The sequence below is a fragment of the Physeter macrocephalus genome, chromosome 2 (genome assembly GCF_002837175.3).
Source record: "Physeter macrocephalus isolate SW-GA chromosome 2, ASM283717v5, whole genome shotgun sequence".
Taxonomy (NCBI): Eukaryota; Metazoa; Chordata; class Mammalia; order Artiodactyla; family Physeteridae; genus Physeter; species Physeter macrocephalus.
In genome coordinates, this window is record NC_041215.1 from 87,196,863 (window position 1) to 87,212,717 (window position 15,855).

Consider the following 15,855-nt stretch of genomic DNA (forward strand, 5'->3'; position numbering starts at 1 on the left):
AAGATAAGGGAGGTGACGGTGGATCACAGAAAGCTTTATGGGCAGCAATATGTTGCACCAAGACCCAATTGTTACATTTCAGAAATTTTACAAACTATTTGTTAAAACTACTTCTTAAAAGTAAAATTATATAAACTTACAATTAAATAAACTGTATTCAAAACAAAGGAGATAAATACTCAGAACTCATCATTGTCTAATTATTTTGATACATTTTACTATTATCTATGTTGCGAGGTTATTTCTACCATATCTGTATAATGCAAATATATAACATGCACCTTTCCCAACTCCATGTTTAGATAAATTATATGGATAGCTTGAAACTGGCCATGGTGGGAATATTCACACCATGGATATCATCAAACTTTCCGAATCGGGGCTCAAATATTGTTTTATTGCTGTCTAAAAAGGTGGAGATAATGATAAAAATAGAGATTGAATTTAAGACTGTGTCATGTCTATAGCTGCTACATTATAAATAGCACAAAAATTGAGAGAATTTTCTTCCAGCATTCAAATGCCATTATCCAATTAAATGACCAAGAAATCATTTGCATCTTGGATGAACAAGTGAAGTTGATATATGCCTTCCATGTTTTCTAAGTTCTGACATATATTTCTGTACTTTCATCTTACTCCTTGATAGAAATGAAAATATCAGTCTGAATGACACCCATTTGTCTGTTGCAACCATAAGTCGACAATGGACACAAGAGTCTGTCAAAAATCAGTGAAAGCATTCTGGATTAATCAATTAGCTGTATAGAATTTATAATAGACTATTGTATATTTTATTATTACTTATAAATTATGTGCTACACATTCTTTATATTAATAAACCTGTATAATAATAATAAACCTGTATATATACATACACATATATACATATATGTGTGTGTATATATACATACTTTTTTTGAACTAGTTGTTAAACTTTGCCAGCATACTACTGCTTGTAGGCCACTATAATGATTGTCTATTATAAGAATGTATACTTTGTTATTTACTTATAAATAGTGCATATATGTTTTTATGTATTCCTTTTCAGTATGCTATATTTCACAATTCAGAAAAAACTAAAAATCTAAATAACTTTAAAAATCCTATGTAAACACTAAGGAAATTGAATCAGCAGATAAAATTATCCCACAAATAAAACACTAGACTTAATGGTTTTTAAAGGTAGTTCTACCAATTTCACATAAGCTCAAGAATTTTAAAACTTCAACTCATTTTATGTGGCTAGTATAACCTCAATACTAAAACTAGACAAGGTCAGTATGAGAAAGAAAAATAACAGCTAAGCTCACCCACAAATATAAATTTTATAATGCCAGCCAAAGTAATACATACACTTTTACAAAGTTAATACCTAACAATTAAGTTGGGCTTATCCAAGGAATACAAGATAGTTCAACATTAGAAAATCTATTAATATAATTCACTGCATGAACCAATTAAAAAGAAAAATCATGTGAATTATTTTAAAAAGCTACAGAAAAGACATTTGTTAAAACTAAACATTTTATTTTAAATTTATTTTCTTAATATTGATGGGAAATTAACTTCATAAAGAGCAGATCAGAGAAAGTAAGAAATATCACACTTATGCTGAAACATTAAACATCTTCCCTTTAAATTCAGAGACAAGCTGAATACCATTATCACTTCCATTTCAGATCATTCTGGATAAACTTGCTAGTGCAGTTGACTCAAGAAAAACAATTATAAAAGATATACATTTGGGAAAGAAAAAAACTGTCATTATTTGCAGAAGATAAGTATTCAAAGGCAAATTGTATTTCTATACACCTGCAAGAAATACTCATTCACAAAATCAATAAAAAATATTAAATACTGATGGAAAATCCAACAAAATATGTTTGGAAATTTAAAATATAGTTTTGTTAATTATAAATATTAAGTGATTACATAATATAGTATATGCTTAGTATGGTGCCTAACATCTAATATCACTAACAAATATTTTCCATCATCATTACTATTGTTATAGTAATTATCAAAGAAAAATGAGCTTTCTGAGAAACATGAAAGAAGACATAGGAATGATAAGATATATATGAATAGGATAACTCAATACCATAAAGATGACAATTCTCCCCAAACTGATATCAAAGAAATTCTAAGCAAAATCCTATTTTTTTCCTTCTTTTTTTGGTGGAACAGATGAGCTACTAAGCCAAAAGCAGGTCTCAAAATGCTCAAATGAATAATATTATATTGAACATATTCTATGACTCTCGAGCAATTATGTAGGAAGTAGGTCACAAAAAGAAACTAGAGAACACTGCTATGTTTGAGATTTTTAATACATATTCTAAAATGTCAAGCTTGCCTTAAGCTAGCTCTAGGTTTCCTTCTGGTTCTAAACAGCTGTGATTTGTGCACAGTGCAACTCCAGTAGTGTCTCAGTTCCCACGTTGCTTCCTTTTCTCACTTCTTAATCATCTTTGAGCCTAGTATTTGGGGGTTTGAATCAATATCAAATAAATCAGAAAATTATTCAGTACAGTAAAAAACATAGTGCATTCCATTCCAGACTGACACCCAGATTTCATTCTGGGACATAACTAGTTTTCTCAAGTACACATTCTCTTTGAGAAGATGGCAAAGAACACAGATCTGGGATTGATTTATGGTTTTTGTTCCAATCTAGGTGGATTTGGTAGACCTGGGTCAATTTGGAATTCTTGTGTCTAAAGAGGAACCAGTCTCTCAGGTGACTTACAAAAGCAACTCTTCTGCTTCAAGGGAGAACAGATATTTGTGTTTGCTATTCAGGTACTGTTCTAAACAAAACCTAATCTACTCCATCTCAGCTTCAGACCCATGTGTTGCTCATGATGCAGGATGGCAGGCCACCAGTGAAAATGAGTTACTTTTATATGGCACTTTAAAATGTATACATTTCTTTCCTGTATAGGACTTCCTTGGTTGTTAATTGGGGGCATCTCTCACCCACTGGCCATCAGTATAGGCAAATGTACTCTTTTATTTTTTCTCATTTCCTTGGTGCCTTGTTCTCAAAGCTGCATCACAGACATTCAAAACTCTGGAGCATAAATGCGGATTGGTCAGAATTTATGGGAATGTCTGCCCCTTCATTAGGACAAATAGGATTTTCCCAATAATAACATGTACTGAGGGTAAGAAAAGTTATGTGATTGGCCTGAGACTCCATAGGTAGAAATAGAAAAGTGACTTTCCTCACCATTTCCCTCCACCTGCCTCACTAGAGGACAGTCACACACCCTCTTAAAATCTCCTGTTTGCTCTTAAGTAGTACAGAAAAACATAGACTGGGCAGAGACTTAAGATGCTGAGGAAAGCTGAATAGATAATGAAGGCATTTTCCTCACTCTAAATGGATAAATTTAACAAAAAACAGTTTGGGTTGGAGGAAAGAATTTTTACCTTTTTGTGTTTGCCTTTCACGGGCTTTACTTTTTGAAAACACACTGTATCAAAAAGGAATGCATTTACATACAACATTCTTAAACAGACTGTTCTCAGATCCTTAATAGAAGGCTTACTGAATTAAATGACTCTTTAAAAAAGTGTTTTGTTTTATTGATGACCTAGGAGCTACATACCTTGGGGCCTAAGCATCCATACCTTCTACTGCTCTAGGATTAGTGGGATGTTTTTGAGACAACTATGAAATATAGTTTCAGAGCTGGCATGATGATGACCAAACATCTGGGATTCTGCTCAGAACCATGATGTCTAATCAAGCATCATATGACCTGCTTATTTTCATCTCAATGCAATAAGGAAAACTTCATCTTCAGTATATTTAAGACCAGAGGTGATGGCAATGGGAAATTACAATGGCAGTATCTGATACACACTGATTTTAAAATAGATGACTATTCTAGTTGATGTGCTTTCACAGCAGATCACAATTAAAATTTTTTTATTATGAAATATTCTATTCATAAAAATGGATTATATTTACATTATATAAAGCATATGTTAGATATAACCATAATCACCAAATGAACATGTATGTTTAGAACCCAACCAAAGAAGTAAAATATTACTAACTCCTAAATAAATTCTCCATCCTTTCCCTAGAACCATTCTGAATATTTTCCCCTATCATTCTTTAGTTTTATCATGTGTGTATTCTAAAACCTATTATTCAGTTTTTAGTTTTTTTAAACTTTCTATAAATGGTATCTTGCTATATTACAGCAGCTTGCATATTTTGCTGAATATTATTTGTGTCTTTCATCCTTGTTGATATTCACAGTGAAGTTTTATTTTTCTTAACAGCTGTATGCTGGTTCATAATATGAATCAGCTTATGAATTCATTTTACTGTTGTTTACAGGTTTTTTGCACTCATGAACAATGCTGCAATGAATGTTTTGCTCATGTCTTCTGATGCACATGAGCAAAAGTCTCTCTAAGGTAAAAATATAGAAATGAGATTGTTGGGAAATATGGCACGTGCATCTTCAGCTTTGCTAGAGAATGCCAGTGTTCTGCAAAATGACTATAGAAATTTACACGTACACAATTAATATGTAAGAAAACTGAAAACTCTGGCATCGTTCTTGACTCTTCTCTAGATTTCATATCGCACTTCTAATCTATTAACAAATTCTATCAGTTCTACTTTCAAAATATGTCCAGAATCCAATCTGCCTTTGCTATCCCTTCCTACTCGTGCTTACGTGGATCATGTATCCAGAATTTAGACACTCTCCCTCCACCACTACCACCTGATCTGAGCCCGCATCTTTGTTCTGGGTTATTAACAACAGCTTCTTCCTTGCCTCCTTTTTTTTTTTTTCTTCCATTTTTGCCTACGAAACATAATATTTTCCATTCTGTAGCCAGAGTAATCCCTTTAAAATTTCAGTTCATTTCATTTTTATTTTTCTTCTTCAAAATCATACATAAGGTTTTCCTATCTCTCTTGGACCCAAACCAATGATGTGACATCATGTTACCCATCTAACACATTGCCTACATTATTCCCACTTGCCCAATTTCCCTGTTTCACTTGCTTCCTGTTATTTCTTGCATGTCAGCCAAGCTCCACATCCCAGATATTGTGCTAGTCATTTCCTCTTTCTGAAAACATTCCCCCACCTCTTATGCCAGACCTCCCCATAAGTCTTTCTAACCTCCTTCATGTATTTATTTACATTATCACTTTCTCAGTAAAGCCTTTCCTAGCCACGTTATTCAAAACTTCAATCCTCCTCCTAACTCCCATTCTTTCATGAAGGTAGGTATTATTGTCTCTTTAGTTTTTTACTGTATCCCAGAAGCACAGTAAATAATAATTTAAAAAATAAAAGCCAACTCATGTAGTGGCTACTATTTTAGGTACTTGTAAACAGATTACGTAAATCAACTCATTTAATTCTCGCAAAAACCGATATGGAGAGAGAGGACTTCCTGTTAGAGTGATGTAGAGGCCAAGGGTTTCCTCTCCACAGAAAACAAGTATACAGTTGGAAAACATTAACAAAAACAACTATTCCATCACAATGGAAATCAATCAAGGCAACACAACACTCTGAGAAGCATTTATTCTTGAAAAATTTCTGGAGATTCAGGTAAGAACAAAAGGAACCTGTGACCTTCTTGCCTGGAGCTACTCCCAACTTCCTCTGCCAACCCCAGCTTGAGAATGGAAAACAGCTTTGCTGTCAGAGGAGGTAGACTCAGTTTGGGTTGGGACAAGAGGGAAACAAAACCCTGTTTTCTCCAACATAAAGTGGTGGATTTAGTTTAGAATAAATGGGGAAAACCCACAGCTTTGCAAGCCTGAGATTGTGGTCCAAGTTTGGGGTAACTGGTAGACCAGCAGGACTTGACAGAAAAATCCTAGTAATCAAAGAGCCCTGGAAGGGCTGAGATAGCTCTCCACTGATTATCTGAGGAACATCTCTGACTGGCTGAGGAAGAACCTTGAGAGGTTCTTCCTGCACTAGTTTGATTTTTCAAAACTATGTTAAAAAGCAGTCTCATATTCTTGAATTTCAAGAAGATGTTTTAAATGTTAATTATTAAAGTCTGTATTTCTAAAACATTTAAAAAATATCAGTTACAAAGTTTTCTAAGGTTTTTGTGTTATTTGGTGGAAAGGTATAATTATTGGTTAACCTCTTTGTTATTTACTATTGATTATACACTTAAAATCTTCTAATTAATTATGAGAATAATAGGAATAGAGTGCAAATGTTTCAAACCATAAAGGAAATAAATTGGGATAGAACAAAAACTTAAGCAGTAAAAATGAAGGCAAGAAAAGTGGGAAAAAAAATAGTAGAGTAGGACTATCCCTCTGAATTAAAAAAATGAACTGATATTGAATTTTCTTGAATGTTCTTTCTGCATCTTTTGAGATGCATTTTTCACCTTTTATTATTAATATGGTGAATTGCAGTAATAGAGTTTTTAAATGTAAAACCAAATTTGCACTTCTGGCATAAACCCGATGTGGTAATAAATTCAGTCTGCAAACCTATTACTTCAGTAAAGGTAAACAGGTGCCCTCAGGAGAGATTCTGGCTCCAAAGTTTCCTTATTTCTCTGAATTTCTGTTTTATCTTTATTTGGACAGGTCCTAAGTGTGTCAATTTCTTTTCAACAATATTTCATCAAGCATGGTTAGTTGTTTTTACCATATTTCTTTAAGTTTATCTAGATCACCATTGCATTGGAAATAGAAACCAAGTGTACAATTTTATAAATAATGAAAATTGGACGTTATTTCCTTTATTCAAACTATGTGTACTCTACACAAGTACCCCTTGGAAATTATATTATCAAAATACTTTATAATTTTAATTTGCTTAAAGCCAGACTTCCTGTGCTCAAATCTTGGTTCTACATTTTCTAACTGCAGAACTGAGTTATTATTACTCAATTCCAGAAATATAAGTTGAGAACTTTGTGCAAATCTAAAATTTACCTCTGTGTGCAACACAACATTCAAGAGAGCACAGTGCCAGAAAGTTTATTAGAAAGGGAGCAATCGTAGTTCTAATCCAATTTTGACACCGTGTTTTCTTTTATGGCAAATAGGTTCCAGGTGATGGGTTGATATTTGGGGTTCACTGTTGTTCATTTTAGTTAAAACTTTCTTAGAGGAGAGTGTATCTTGGTCAATTGGATTCTTTGGATTCGTTGAAGATAAATATTTCAAGTCAATTTTTTCAAACTTTCTTGAAAGATATGGGACAGTAAAATAGGAGGGAGTGGGAAAAACCTTGGGGTAAAGAATCAGTTTTGACTCTAGTGCTTAGAAGTTGTGTGATCCTCAGTTTCCAAATGTATAAAATGGGGATAATACTTTCTACTTCACAAGGTTGTAGGAGAAAATAGGACAATATGTCTAAAATGCCTGGTACATAGGAGGGGTTTCAGAAATCTTGTTTCCCTCCTCTCTTCCCTTCATTGCTGAAAATCTAATATATTCATTCGTTTTCCTTTCTGAATGAATATATTCAAAGTGAAGTTTAAGTATTCATTCATTCTTTCATTCAAAACCACATTCAGTAAATAATTTTACAGCACCTGTAGTATGCCAGGGACATGCCAGCTCTGAGAAAATAATGACAATACAATAGATATTGTTCCTGTTTTCAAACAGCTTATGGTCTAGCGATTTATATCTTATAGGGTTTCAGGGTCAATATCATGAGTATAATTTGTTCATATAGAGGGGAAATTCTAGTCACTTGAAGTCTCCAGTTAGATGGGTTTGACAATGTTTTAGTATGGTCATCTGGGTCTTGTATTGTGTGATGTTTTTTATTGAGTGACAATAATGTATCATTACAAAGAGCCTTCATAGGGGCCAGGAATAGCTATATAATTGCAGGGTGCAGTGCCAAATAAAAATAAGGCCCCTGGCTCCAAATTTTTTAAGAATTTCAAGATGATGATACTAGAGTATTTAATTATGCATAGGGCCATTCTGAGTGGGGGATGGGGGAGGAACTGTGTGATCACACAGGTTATACATCCAGGAAATGGTCCTTGTAATAGCTGTATAGAGCCACAAATGTTTGGGAAACTCTATTTCCTTTCAACTAAGAACAGACTTAAGTGGCTGGGAGAACATGAGTTACAGACTCAGATGAAGGCATTAGATTGGTATTTTTAAAAGTTTTCTAATAGCAGAGGTGGAGAAATAATGCAGCCCCATCCAGGATTAACTAACTATTTCATTAAACAAATATTTACTGAGTGCCTATGATATGCCCAGCACTGTACCAGGAGCTGAGGACACTCTGGGAAACACAGTAGACCATGACCTGACTTTTGAGGATTGTACGTTCAACATCATTGATTATGGACTAGTGATACCACTTTGAAATGACTAAACTTGGTTTGAATAGGGGAAACCAGGACAGAGGACATTATTTTTAGTGGTCAAGGAGGGTCTCTTTGGTGGGCGGCCTAGCATGGGGTTTTAGGGCACTGCATTTGCAGAGAAAGAATGAATTTCAGCTCCTTCACTTACTAGTTGTGGGATTTGAGGCCAGTCACATAACTGTCCTCTGCCTCAGTTTCCTTATCTGTAAAATGGGAATGATAACAGTAAGATCCATGTGAGAATTTAAAAAGTTATTAAGTACTGTGTTTTTCAAATTAAAAATAAAAAACAGATTGCAGAGGGAGGAACACTCCGGCCAAGGAATGAATCGGCCAACCAAGAAGGAATCAGCCTTGCAAAAAGCTCCAAGAGGAGAATTCCTGGCTGAAGAAACAATCATTGCAAAGGCCCTGGGGTATTATAAGAACCTGCCGGAATGCCACTGTGCAGGGAGTATAAAGCGTGAGAGAGACAGGTCTATGGGATGCAGCATGAAAGGAGACGGGCCAGATGTGGAATTTGAAAGCTAATTTCCTGCGTGAAGGATAATGACTGATACTAACTCACATGCCTTGGAAAACAAATAGACTAATTAATCTGAATAAAAAACATGTCAGAAATAAATAGAGCTAGCCTCCCATTTGTTTTCTTTGGTAGCCGATTACAAACGATTCTCCCAACTCATGCGTGAACCTGTCAGCCAAAGAAGTAACTTAGCAAAACTGAAAAAAACATATACTCAAATCTCTAACACTAAGTGTTACATTCCTAATGCAACACAAAACTACTTGGAAAGCCTAAAACACAGGATCAAAAGTACCTCTAGAAATGAACAGGACGTTACGGTGCCACATAAAGTTTTGTCGCTCTTTTATTGTCCCATCCTTCACATCCACTTCACTGCCACCCATGTCAATACTTCTGCAGCCCACATGGCACAAACAGAGCAGAATATCTTTTTATTTAACAGACAAACCAATTTTCTTATGAGTAGTCAAAGGGTAGCCAAATTCTAAGCACCTCCAAGGGCTTGCTTATTTTATAAAGGAAGAAATCTAGGGGGAAAAAATCCAACATCTCAGAGGAGGAGTTAGGACAGAGAGAGATGGCAGTAACCCTTCATAAACAACTGTACCTTGAGCAGCTAACTCTTTCCACCTCTCTTTGTTCTGCTGGATGATGTCCACCAGGTTGTTTTTGAAGCTCTTCAGGTCCACGCTTGCAAGGGAGTAGTCTGGGGAATAGGTTCCATCATTCACGGTGCCTTTCATATTTGATCGTCTAGAGGAATGAGCAAGATGTGATAACAGAAAGGTGCTTGAGCTAATAGTAACCACCAAAGAAAACAGGAAATACCAAGGGCAGGATATGGGATGAGGAAGCAAAGCCTGAAACACTTTACAAAACCAGCTACAGAAGCAGGGAGGCAGCTGCTCAAGCCCAGTTTTGAGCACCTGTCAGGGCTGCTCACCTCCTACCTTCCTCCCCTCACGGAGAGGGCCAGGCCCTGTTGGGATTCCCAGAGCAGCAGGTCAGGGCCCACATGTATTATAGGGTGGGGGTGGGTGAGGCCTAATGAGAGCAGCAGAACCTTGAGCTGAGCTGACTTAGTGGTGAGTCCACTGGTGAGCAGCACAGCGGCATCACCGCTCTGGAGCTAAAAGTGGGGTAATGGTCCCTGCCCTTCCGTCACCATTTAATCTCTAGGATAACGTGGATCTTTCTCAGGTAGAACATTCCCTCAGTTTCCTCATTAGGGCAACATTTAGGAAATGTTGGTATGTTATCTGGAAAAACTATGTGTTCAGATGGACAAGAATTTAACATAATTTTTCTGCAACTGGAAGTTTTAAATAACATCCCTTAACACATTTATCATTGAAAAAATCTAGATTGGAATATTTTAAGTTACATGTTATACAGATCCACTGTATTCATGTCATCTAAAAGGCTAACTTTGATGTAGGCATCTTTCTAGACATACAAGTGGGCTGTGATTGATTGGTTAGCAAGCCAACACAATGTCCGTCTCCCAACTGCCCACCACTACCAGACATGTTACTATATCCAGGACATAATTCATACATTTCAATGAAAATTAAAATAATATTTATTCTCCTGAGTATTGAATACAATTCTGTTATACTCCTTAGTACTTGGATACTTTTTGTAGTGGACATCAAGTTCCTAATTTCAAAGGCAGATGCAATATATTGCAGAGCCATTAGGTGGCAATACTACCTAATAATTCTTCTAAGAATTTCCTGCCTAATGTAAGGAATAATAAAGATAATCATAAGTAAAAGGGAAAAGATGCAAAAAAGAAAACATCAAACCTGCTTGCTCCATAGGAAGGAGTTTTGGTTTTTGAGTCTTCCTCTATAAGAGGAATAATAATTTTCTCTGTTGAGTCTGTCAGAAGAGAAAATGTTGGCTCTACTATGAAATCAATGAAACCTACAAAAGCAAAAACATAAATAAATATATTCAAGTGTTACAATTTCCTGAATTCTAACATTAGTAATAATGCAGAGATTCTGATGCCCCTGATAACAAGTTTCAACTACAACATTGGTTCAGCTTACCCCTTGCAATTATTTTTAATCCAATAACACAATCTTTAGAGAGAGTTTAACTGTTCTACAAAATCATCTCTCAAGCAGTGGAAGTGATACAATTTAAGCTTGCTAACTCAAGTGTATTGGGTTTCCTACTTAATATTCAGCCTCATCTTATTGTTAACAATAATTTCAGATCTAACCAGAGTCAATCTATTTTCCTCTGTTAATGAGAGGGATCACTCTTCTTTCTGAAAGGTCTTCACTTGTTCGTTGAATTTTATTATTGACTAACAAGAAATAATATGTAAGCTCCAAAGAAACTAAATAATTGAAGTTTTTTTCTCAAGCCACAGGAAGGCAACCACTTCTTTTTCTCACACTGTATCAGTCAGAGCTTTCTGCCAGTGTGTTAATATTTCAAATTGCTATTTATTATTCTCAGAATGTAAAGCTTTAAGTTCACAGCATGTGGGCGTATTCTGTTAAATCAGAACAGAGAACAAACAGCATTAATCCCGCCACTTTGAGATGACAGGATTGAATAAAGAATTTTACATTGAAAGTACTCATCAAACTAGAAAATGACACACACAGAGAATGGGGCACTGTCCTTTAGGGAGCATTTACTACCTGTATTTAGGTGGAGGAGGAGACAAGCTCTGTGTACATTCAACACCAGAGGTCCCAGGAGAGGTGTGGTGCTGGAAATCAAGCACTTGTTGCCTTAAACACAACTGGGAGCAATAGACTACCATCTGAATATAAGAGAACACTGCAGGGATGCTTTTTAAATGATAGTGTCCTGGGAAATATCTATATTTAAAAAGTATCCTATCCATCAGAAACTTGGATAAAGTAATTCACATTTCAAGTAATTGTATTCACCATAGCATACATTAAGATGCATTTTTAATTCAAAAATTTCAATAGTTTTATGTTTGAATTGATGACTTCAAGTTGAGTCAATGTTAATTGACCACCAGGGTGTTCTTTCACGTTTTGTCTATGGTTTTAAATGCCTGGGATCTAGAGACTATCAAATGAGTCACCTCTACTAACATGGTAGCAATTTACATTACAGCAATAAGCCTCAGACACTTCTATTCTTCTTAGCTTGCCCAAGGAGGTCCTTAACCTGACATATTCACAACTTCTAAACGATGAGAGTCACCTGTGTTATGGTAGCTAGGAAAACAGCTGTTGGAACATGGGTAGGAAGGGGAAAGGTGAGAGCAAGAAGCTTTCTGACAGCTGACCACCACTTTGTAGGAGGTGGTACCAGACCAACTAGAGAGGTAAGGCAGTCATCCTTATATTTATTGATCATATAGGTCAGTAATGAAGATGCTGGCCCAGGGAATAACTATTACAAATATATGAACCATGCAGCATAGCAATAATATGTTTTAATCATGGGCTGGACTTGAAGTCTCCAATATAAGCACAAATGAAAAGGATAAATATGATTGGGAGCAATATCATTTTACAGATTTCCTGTTGTTGGCTTCCCTATTCATATCATAAGAATTTTTTTCCCAAAAGAATATGAGCTAGTATATTAAGAATATTATGCAAACAGTGATAACAGATATATTACTATTTTCATTGGATTGTCCTAAATACAAAGGATTAAATTACAGAAAATAATCAGCAACAAAACAACAAGAAATGCTGTCTCTTGCAAAAGAAGAAAGTCCTCTATTTTGTAAAAGGATTACAAAGAGAATAACAATTATTTACTAATACTGCTTTATTGAGTTCATTTTGTGAGAATGTTTCAAAATTCTTCATTCACCACCATATAGATCAGTCTAAAGATCAAATTTATCATGAATATGGAGTGAGGTTTTCATGGGTGAACAACATCGTGTATCCATTTGAAAACTGACAGGCACACACCCGCTCTCCACAACAACCAATCCTCAGTATTACCTATTTGGGACTGGGCCACCATCGTTGACTTCCGATCACAAAGTGGGGAAAATGGAAGCCCTAATTCAGCTTCTTTATCTCCCTGCAGAAAGGAAAGCCCATTAGTACAGACTTGGTGTGGAGAAACTAAAAGCAGCTTAGATAAAAAGGCTTAAAAAGCTGCATATTTTCTTAATTAGCATTGTGTATTTATCACAAAACAAAAAGGTGTTGTTCAAGTTCATATAATTTTACACACATGGTCTCCTTTTGGGGATATGTTGCATATGGCACACATTGCAGAAGTAAAAAAGCATGAACATTTTCAGCACCTAGAGACTCCCCATTGGTATTACAACCCCTTGATTATAAAGAGACAAACCTTTGCTCTTTGGAATTTTCTAAAGTCACCATAAAATAGTCCTCTCGGTGTGTTATTTGGCATTTAATTAACAATCCAACTCGTGGATTTTTCTGCTTCATTTTTCCATGCCAAATACATCAGCAGAACTTCAGTATCAAGAATTCATGATTGGATGGCTTTTTAAATTTAAAAGTGTATGAGCATTTTGAAACATCTTTTTACCTATTAACCAAGTTTTACTGAATCTCCTACAGCAAGTAATGAGGAATATCTTCAACATTCTTACATTCTGTGTGCATAAATTTTATTTTAATGTATTCTCAGAGAAAATTGAAATGTCAATGATTTTTTATTATTTGATCTTATCAAATGTAGATTAATTGAGCACAAAGGTTAAAGAATTCCATTTTTGTTTGGGTTTAACATCATAATTAGATTTTCGTTTCCTGAAATAAAGGTGGCTGCTCTGGACAAAGCTTTATTATGATAAGGTTTATCAAACATTGGTTCTTTGCATTCAAGATGTGCTCACAAAGAAAAAGGAGGTAGGATACTTCACTTGCCCCATTCACTTCAACTGCCCGGACATTTGAAAGAATGCTTTGGGCTCTATTTTCTCCTAATCTGTTGGTTGTATACCTTCATGGGGTACACTGGCCTTGCATAAGACCACAACTTAGAATATATGGTTGAGATCAGGGGACAAAAGGGAGTGGCCTTTACTTTGGAGCAGAGCCCATATTACAAGGCAAACCTGTCTGAGAACTTCAGTTTCCTTTGCTTCCTCTAGCAGCTTTTCATCACAATCTTTACAACTTTATGTCAACATGTGGCTTTAAAGTTTTTATTGATGATGTTTTCTAGTGCATTTATGCTAAACTATGCCTCTGATTAGAAGGGACAGAAAGTTTGAAATGAGAATTGCTCAGAAAAATCTAGATACAGTCACCAAAGAAGTAGGCAAAGTAGCTACAAATAGGAATGGTTCACTATGTCATGACTTAAGGGAAAGAATTTCTGTGACCTCTCCCAGCAAACCTCACCATTCCCCAAGAGAATAACATCCATTCCATTTGGAATTAATATTTATACTTGGCTGAAGGGACAGATGGGGGGGCAGAAATTATTGTGTCATTAACCTTGGAGTCACAAGACACAGAGCTGAATCACTGCGGTTCAACGGGCTGTCTCTGTTACTTCAGACACATCACAGACTTTGCTGAAATGAATTCTCCTGTTACCCAACTCGGTGATTTAGGTTGACTTGTTTTAAGAATAAGGATATAATAGTATCTACCTAATAGGGTTATCCTGAGGTTATCTAAGATAATTTATGTGAAGCCTAAGGACACTGCCTAATATATAGTCAGTAGTCATTAAATGTTAGCTAATAAGAATCATAATTCATAATACTAGCTAAAACACAGAGCTGTGCAAATCAGAGGTATTTATGAAGTCTAATGCATATCTTGGATGGCATTAAAACACAAGGAAAAGGATTACTACTTAATTTACATGTAATGGAGAGGCATTGGCTTTTCCCCTCTTTATTCTATATGGAATTGACATAAGAGGAATTCTACTTTTGAAACACTAATTTGTTGGCAGTGTGGGAGATGGCTTGGGGTAAGTTAAGGGTGAGCCTTGTGCTTCAAACCGAATGAAAAGGAGACTTTGGGGCCACTAATAGAAATAAGATGATCTGGATGAGGGCTTGATTTAAAGACTATTATGAATTTGATTTTAACATGTTGAGAATAAAGTGAAAGAATAATATTAATAACTTGCTAAAATATAGATGATATTACTATTATTAAAGTAGAAATAAGGGTACTCATAGACTTCATGGGAAATGTGATATTGGGGATTCCTTTTTTTTAAAATTTAATTAATTTATTTTTTTATAGAGCAGGTTCTTATTAGTCATCTATTTTATACATATTAGTGTATACATGTCAATCCCAATCTCCCACTTCATACCCCCCACCCCACCCCGCACTTTCCCCCTTGGCATCCATATGTTTGTTCTCTACATCTGTGTCTCTATTTCTGCCTTGCAAACCAGTTCATCTGCACCATTTTTCTAGATTCCACATATATGCATTAATATATGATATTTGTTTTTCTCTTTCCGACTTACTTCACTCTGTATGACAGTCTCTAGGTTCATCCACGTCTCTACATATGACCCAATTTCATTCCTCTTTATGGCTGAGTAATATTCCATTGTATACATGTACCATATCTTCTTTATCCATTCATCTGTCTATGGGCATTTAGGTTGCTTCCATGACCTGGCTATTGTAAATAGTGCTGCAATGAACATTGGGGTTCATGTGTCTTTTTGAATTATAGTTTTCTCTGGGTATATGCCCAGTAGTGGGATTGCTACGTTATATGGCAATTCTATTTTTAGTTTTTTAAGGAATCTCTATACTGTTCTCCATAGTGGCTGTATCAACTGACATTCCAAACAGTGCAAGAGGGTTCCCTTTTCTCCACACCCTCTCCAGCAATTGTTGTTTGTACATTTTCTGATGATGCTCATTCTAAACAGTGTGAGGTGATACCTCACTGGAGTTTTGATTTGGATTTCTCGAATAATTAGTGACGTTGAGCAGCTTTTTTTTTTTTTTTTTTTTTTTTTT

At 35.4% G+C, this 15,855-nt stretch overlaps 1 protein-coding gene across 7 annotated transcripts in view; it reads right to left on the reverse strand.

Annotated features, from left to right (window-relative positions):
- Positions 1-15,855, reverse strand: part of PDE1A (phosphodiesterase 1A) — a 278,243-nt gene that overhangs the window by 25,151 nt on the left and 237,237 nt on the right. For 6 of the 7 annotated variants that reach the window (XR_008618789.1, XM_024122306.3, XM_024122307.3 and 3 more), the window contains exons 11-13: positions 12,865-12,946; positions 10,708-10,828; positions 9,507-9,652 (exon numbers count right to left, since the gene is read on the reverse strand). Coding sequence is in view for 6 of the 7 variants with exons in the window: in XM_024122306.3 (XP_023978074.1) it covers positions 9,507-9,652; positions 10,708-10,828; positions 12,865-12,946 (349 nt within the window). In the remaining variant the exon portion in view is untranslated. Of the gene's footprint in view, positions 1-2,442; positions 2,481-9,506; positions 9,653-10,707; positions 10,829-12,864; positions 12,947-15,855 lie in introns of those variants that run through there. The other variant, XM_055088869.1, reaches the window with a different exon arrangement.